We start from the raw sequence: 6,969 nt of genomic DNA on the forward strand, positions 1-6,969 counted from the left end.
TGTTGGCTAGGGAAGGCAAAATGACAATACAGTTTTCAATAATAACTAATACAATGACATTGATTTGTAAGTACATTCAAGGGAAAAAAAACACACAAAGGCAAGTGAAGAACACAAACACGCACACTAAGTAAATATTAAGGAAATAAAGACTTGAGTTGCTTTCCACCACCCCGGTTCATCGTCTTTGGCCATCGTTAGACACCCAATTCTACCGAAAACATTTGATATAAACCTTTATTGTTTAGTGAATTTTCTGGGTATAAAATACAGCAGCTGTGGTTTGAAATAACAACCCCCAATTCATACAGACCTCGCCTTCGTTTGTCTTCAATTTGGTGCTTTGTTTTGAATCAGTCGTTACAGGAGAAACGGTACATCTATCAGGAACTGTATCATAACTTCATATAAAAATCAGAGCATCTGTTACTGTCACTCTTTTAGCACACTGGTGTATCTTTAATAATCACATCAAATATCAATAATCTTCAGATGGACCAATGTGATTCAAAAATGGGACACGGACACAATGAGTGATTGTTTCAGAGATTTAACAACTAAAAAAACAAAGGGGAATAGCAGCAGAAGCCGAAAACATTATTTCATGATGTCTTCACCCAAACTCATGCAGATTATTAAACCGCGTGTTTAATCATTAAAACACATTGGAATGATACCAAAGCAATCAAACATTTACCTTCTCACTTATACCTTCAGTCTGGTCTTGTTGCGCTAATGCAAGTTGCATGCATATCTCCATCAGACATTTCTACAAATTCACATTTGAACACTGAAAATAAAATTAAATAGGAATAAACCCAATTTATGATGAAATTAGAGGAACACAATCTTGGTTATTCAATTAACAATAATAATCAGGCAAATAAAGTTATCATTATAAGTTATTATTAAGAATTATATCTTTGCATCCAAGTTGGTGCAGATAGTTCTGGTTATGATTTGAATTTTAAGCAGGGCAGAGATCTAATAGTGTGTATTTAAAGCACATTTAATAAAGGCAAAAAGAATATATAATATTAGATAATAAGAGGCACAACCAATCACTCATAACCCCTCAATGTTGATATTTTAAATACCTATACATTTCAGTTTTCATATAAATTACACATGTCCCAAAAAAATTAATTTAATTAAACAGAAAAAAAAATTACAAATGCACTACATTTAAGCTAGTTAACAACTCGATTATTATTTTGATCAAAATAGAGAAAATGAGCATCTGTTTATATATTTTGAACAAATAAAGTGCAAGACACTTTAAATAGTCAATATGAGGAGGAAAGAAACACTATAACGATCCTAACACCTAATTTCACAAATGCCTCCTGTGCACAATTAAGGAACATGGTCAAGTTTTGTAAAGGCTCGGCGATTATGAGGATTGTTGTAGACATTTCATGCATATTCAGTTTAAAATGACCAGAATTTTTTCTAAAAGTTGTAGCGCATTTATTAGCTGGTTTTGCTCGCTAATATATGTTTTTGCAAGTCATGACCATATGTTTAAGCCAATCAAAAACCTGCAAGATGCAGTTTGGTTGTTTGTTTTGAACATGGGTTGAATACAATTTAAACTCTATCGACAGCATCTGTGCCACTGCCACAGAAGAAATGTATACTATATTACAATATTGTATAGAACAAATAACTCAAAAGCAAACAAAAAGATCCACTTTAACTGAATCTATGAGGCAATTTTCCCCATAGCCTTCAAGTGCAACGGAATATGCATCTTATTGTTTTCACAAAATCAAGGCGGCGTTGATCATTTCACAATGGCACAGATGTTGCTGACAGAGTTTAACAACCACAGCTTGAAGGACTGAACTAACAAGTCAAAGCACATATATGAAATTAGCATTGATCATTCCTACTCACCTAACTGTGCTCTACAATTGTGACCTATTTGACCCAATACCACTGCTGTATTACATTTATAATACATAATGAATATCTATATAACAGAATAGTAGATTGGCTATTTTAGTCCTGAATATCGATGAAGGACAAAAACAAGGTATATAAATCAAGGATGAAGTATGATGACAGAAAATATAACAAACCAACAGGCCTACATGTCTTATTAAATATCGCTCTGATGAACACTGGGACTAATATATTGTGAGGGTGAGAACAAAGGACACAATTGAGCTCAGCTAGTGTGATCCTGTGCGAGTCTCTCTTCGAAACGCTCTCAAACTGGCAAAATGTGCTGAGAGATTTACACTCAAGTTCACAAATCTGTCTCGATTCTCTCTCTTGATTGTGTTCGGTGCTACCCAAGATTCAGTGCAAGACTTTATTTGGCCATTGGCACAAACACAAGCGCTCAACGACTCGCATTCACACATGAAAAACAAACAAAACCTAGCGTTTCGACGTAGGAGGCATCGTCGATACGGTGTGGGTTTGATTCAGAAGAGCTGCAACTCAACACCAGGCTGCATGTTTGGCTAAAAGATGGTTTCATTCAGTTCCTTCTTGGGTTCTTCAGAAAGAGACCATTTACAAAGCATCGTCTAAATAGCAGCACTGGATATTCGGTGGCAAATTTGCAGAAGCAGATCAAGAAAAGGCCTCGGTTGACCTCAGGTGAGTCTGTAGTGGTTTATCTGTCTGAACAATCAATCTTTTATATGAATGTTCTTTATAGTCCCGTTGATTGGTCGACCGTGACGAATAGCTAAGTGAGACCTGGTGTCTGGTCTCTTTTAAAACTAGCAGGTTAGATTAGGATTGTGCACCTCAGTCCTGCTGTCCGCTGTTGGCTTGGGAGGGGCTCTTGGGTAAAGCTCCATTGGTCTCAGGTTGACTGTCAATGCCCAGGTAACCCACCAGGATGTCCGCTCGTCTGTGGGACAGACTGAGGATGTCTTCGCCCAGAGACGAGACGGACGTGAAACGCACCTTATCGTGGTCAAACATGTCCTTCAGATACTGAACAATCTGTTGCTGTGGAAACCAAAGGAGAATGTGTAACCACAGAGTACAGTAGACTAATAAACCTTCATTTAAATCAGATTTAGATATAACTTGAGTTCATCGTGTTTGAAGTCTCAATGTTTTTCAATCAACTGGTGTCTGGGTGGTTTTTAGTGGATGTATGTAGTCGGCAAGGATGCGTTAAATTGATCAAAAGTGACAGTAAAGACATTCGTAACATTTATTTATTTCGTTCTTTTGAACTTTCTATTTATCAAAGAATATTGAAAAATAAAATGTATCACCGTTTCCACAAAAAATGTGAAGCAGCACAACTGTTTTCAACACTGGTAATAATCAGAAATGTTTCTTGAGCAGCAAATCAGTATATTAGAATGATTTCTGAAGATCATGTGACACTGAAGACTGGAGTAATGAAGCTGAAAATTCAGCTTTGCATCACAGAAATAAATTACATTTGAACAGATATTCACATAGAAAACTGTTATTTTAAATTGTAATATTATTTTCCAAAATTACTGTGTTTTACTGTATTTTTGATCAAATAAATGCAGCCTTGGTGAGCAGAAGAAACTTGAAAAAACTCAACCTTTTGAACGTGTTTGATTGTTTTAGCATTTCAAACCAAACAAACCTGGTCTTTCTTTACAATAAATGATACTTGAATTTTATAAATGTTTCCTAAGAGAGATGGATGGATGGATGGATGGATGGATAGACAGCAAAATCTGTATTTTTGTCTTTTTTCCAGTGCAAATGTCTAAAGATAATTTATTTGAGAAGCAAAATGGCATAAATAATAAGTCTTTATGAGAAATTGATCAAAATGAATTGAGTTTATGATTACAACGAGAAAAAATATATGTTCATATTTTAATTTTGCATCTCAAGTAAATGTATCTTGACTTAAGGATGTGTATGCAACATTTAAAGCCACGACTTTATGAATTTAAGACTCTTTTAGGCCTTAATTTGTGGAAGCGTGAATTTGAAGACCATTTTAAGTTCTGTATCTATTCTCTGAGCGGGTCCATGATCTGATCGCAGGCATCAGTGTGTCACTGAGATTAGATTAGCGTCAGATTATGTGCTGATCTGGATTACAGGAGTTTCTGGATCACCGGGAGGGTTAGCTCAGGTATAACGGAGGAGCGTGGAGAACACGGAGAAGGTCTTACCTTGAATATGGTGCACACCTCACTGAGGTGCTGCCGGGGGCCCAGAAACCCGAAAGCCAGAACTGGACTCACGTGTTCAGAGATTGCATAGAAATGGGCAATAAAACCGTCAGGAACCTGAGCAACAAACACAAAACACGTTGGTGTGGTCTGATTCTAGATCATATAATGTCATATTTTGTTTTTCACACTCACCATTAGCAATCTCCTTTTGGCTTTTAGCACAGACCAACAGGCTGTAGCCAATGCCTTGTGTGAACAGAGAGACACAGAACGATTAAGCAGAAAGTAGGAAATACAGAGACAGATCAAGACATAGAAAAGCTAGTTCTTTATTAAAAAGGGTCGTTACAGGTTTTGTTTTCTGTTGTCGTCTTTAAAGCACCAGAACATAGATGGTTTCTAAAGAACTGGAGAATAACAATACTTAAAGGGACAGTTCACCCCAAAATGAAAATTCTGTCATTAATTACTCACCCTCATGTCGTTCCAAACCCGTAAGACCTTCGTTCATCTTCAGAACACAAATTAAGATATTTTTGATGAAATGTGAGAGCTCTCAGACCCTGCATAGACTGCAACGCAACTGAAATGTTGTCAGACACAGAAACGTAGTAAAGACATCGATAAAACAGTCCATGTGACATCAGTGGCTCAACTTCAGTTTTGCAAAGCTACGAGAATAATTTTTGAGCGCAAAGAAAACAAAAATAACTATTTATTTAACAATTCTTCTCGCCCGAGTTACGTCTTCCGCCATTTTGGAGGAAATTATTCTCGTAGCTTTGCAAAACTGAAGTTGAGCCACTGATGTCACATGGACTGTTTTATCGATGTCTTTACTACGTTTCTGTGTCTGACAACATTACAGGTGCGCTGCTGTCTATGCAGGGTCTGAGAGCTCTCACATTTCATCAAAAATATCTTAATTTGTGTTCAGAAGATGAACGAAGGTCTTACGGGTTTGGAACGACATGAAGGTGAGTAATTAATGACAGAATTTTCATTTTGGGGTGAACTATCCCTTTAATAAACAATCTTATTCTCCTTTTTGGTTCTAAATGGAACCTTTATTCTCAGTTTTGTAGATCCAGTATGTCTGGATTCGAGTTGGAGTGCTAACATTTGCGTACCGTCTCTTTGAAACTGTCCGAGAGCCATCGGTTCCTTAGAACGGCCACCACTGAAGATGGAGGACTTTCCAGATCTTCAAACGCATCCATGAGGATAAAGTCCAGCACAATGTCAAAGAAGTTCATACAGACCACCTAGAGCAAAGTCAAAGGTCAAACCTCTATAAGGCCAAACAGAGAGCCAGGAAGTTATTTATATATGATTATAGTATCTATTAATATTTAAATTTAAATAATGTCTGAATTGATTATGTCTGTATAGGTCTTTTGTTAAGTTTTATTTAATTTGAGTTATTTTAATACTTCAACAATCTAAATGGAAATGAAATAATATATATATACTGAATTTATAAATGTGTGTGTTTGTATATATATATATATATGTGTGTGTGTGTGTGTGTGTGTGTGGTTGTACATACACATGTAGTTGTTTTTTTGGTGTTTGGCTTAGTGTTATGTTAGAATCATTATTATACTCTTATACCTTTTGTTCTTTAATATTTTGAATTGTTTTTAGCTTTATTTTTAGTTTTTCATTTAAATGTTAAGTTTTGAAATAATTTAGCCTATGGAACTGGACGATAAAAGAAAGAATGACAGACAGACAGATAAACAGGACAAACCCCTCGTCCTTCCAGCTCCATCTTGGTAACGGGCCTCGTCTCCTCTCTCTGTGTGTACTGCAGCATGTCATCATAACTCTCCAGAAATGCCTTCGGACTCTAAACATTCACACACACACACACACGCACGAAAGTAGATGATAAATCTCATTTCAATCTAAAAATCAACAGATAAAAATGTTTTAATTAACTTTTTCATTTATTAATTGTCTCTAGTCTTATAATGTGCACAATTCTTCAACGCATGTTGTTTTATGGGGGAAAAAAATTATATAAAACCTACCACCAATAGTTTGAAATAATTATGATTTTAATGTTTTTGAAAGAAGTCTCTTCTGTTCACTAAGGCTGCATTTGTTTGATGAAAAAACAATAAAAACAGTAATATTGTAAAATATTATTAGAAAATAAAATGTAATTTATTCCTAAGCTTCCAAAAGATTAATTTCCACAAAAATATGAAGCAGCACAACTGTTTTCAGCATTGATAATAATCAGAAATGTTTCTTGAGCAGCAAATCAGCATATTAGAATGATTTCTGAAGATCATGTGACACTGAAGACTGGAGGAATGATGCTGAAAATTCAGCTTTGATCACAGAAATAAATTACATTTGACTATATATTCACCTAGTTATTTGAAATTGTAATAATATTTCACAATATTACTGTTTTTACTGTATTTTGTGATCAATAAATGTTGCCTTGGTGAGCAGAAGAAACTGCTTTCAAAATCATAAAAACATTTTAAATATTCCATTCTTTTTTGAAGCACCTTGTTGGCTTTGGCCAGAAGTCCCGATATTATCTGCTTCCCTGTATCCATGAAGAACATCCTGTGCGTCTCATCCAACAGCAGCACCTACGGATACGACAAACACACACAGACCTCACCAACAGCCTCATTCCCCTGTGTGTGTGTGTGTGTGTGAGTGTGTATGAGAGAGTGTGTGTATGTGCGCGTGTGTGTGTGTGTGTGTGTGTATGTGTGTGTGTGTATATGTGTATGTGTGTGTGTGTATATGTGTGTGTGTGTATATGTGTGTGTGTGTGTATATGTGTGTGTGTGTG

At 35.8% G+C, this 6,969-nt stretch overlaps 1 protein-coding gene across 1 annotated transcript in view; it reads right to left on the bottom strand.

The window, feature by feature from the left end:
- Window positions 1-1,573: 1,573 nt before the first annotated feature.
- LOC107599369 (mitoguardin-2-like) overlaps window positions 1,574-6,969 on the bottom strand; it is a 15,568-nt gene continuing 10,172 nt past the window's right edge. Inside the window, exons 12-16 of the mRNA XM_016290941.1 lie at window positions 5,899-5,997; window positions 5,276-5,410; window positions 4,338-4,391; window positions 4,143-4,259; window positions 1,574-2,973 (exon numbers count right to left, since the gene is read on the bottom strand). Of these exons, the coding sequence (XP_016146427.1) occupies window positions 2,767-2,973; window positions 4,143-4,259; window positions 4,338-4,391; window positions 5,276-5,410; window positions 5,899-5,997 (612 nt within the window). The 3' untranslated portion in view covers window positions 1,574-2,766. The remainder of the gene's footprint in view (window positions 2,974-4,142; window positions 4,260-4,337; window positions 4,392-5,275; window positions 5,411-5,898; window positions 5,998-6,969) is intronic.

The sequence above is a fragment of the Sinocyclocheilus grahami genome, unplaced genomic scaffold (genome assembly GCF_001515645.1).
Source record: "Sinocyclocheilus grahami isolate Dianchi unplaced genomic scaffold, SAMN03320097.WGS_v1.1 scaffold265.1, whole genome shotgun sequence".
Taxonomy (NCBI): domain Eukaryota; kingdom Metazoa; phylum Chordata; class Actinopteri; order Cypriniformes; family Cyprinidae; genus Sinocyclocheilus; species Sinocyclocheilus grahami.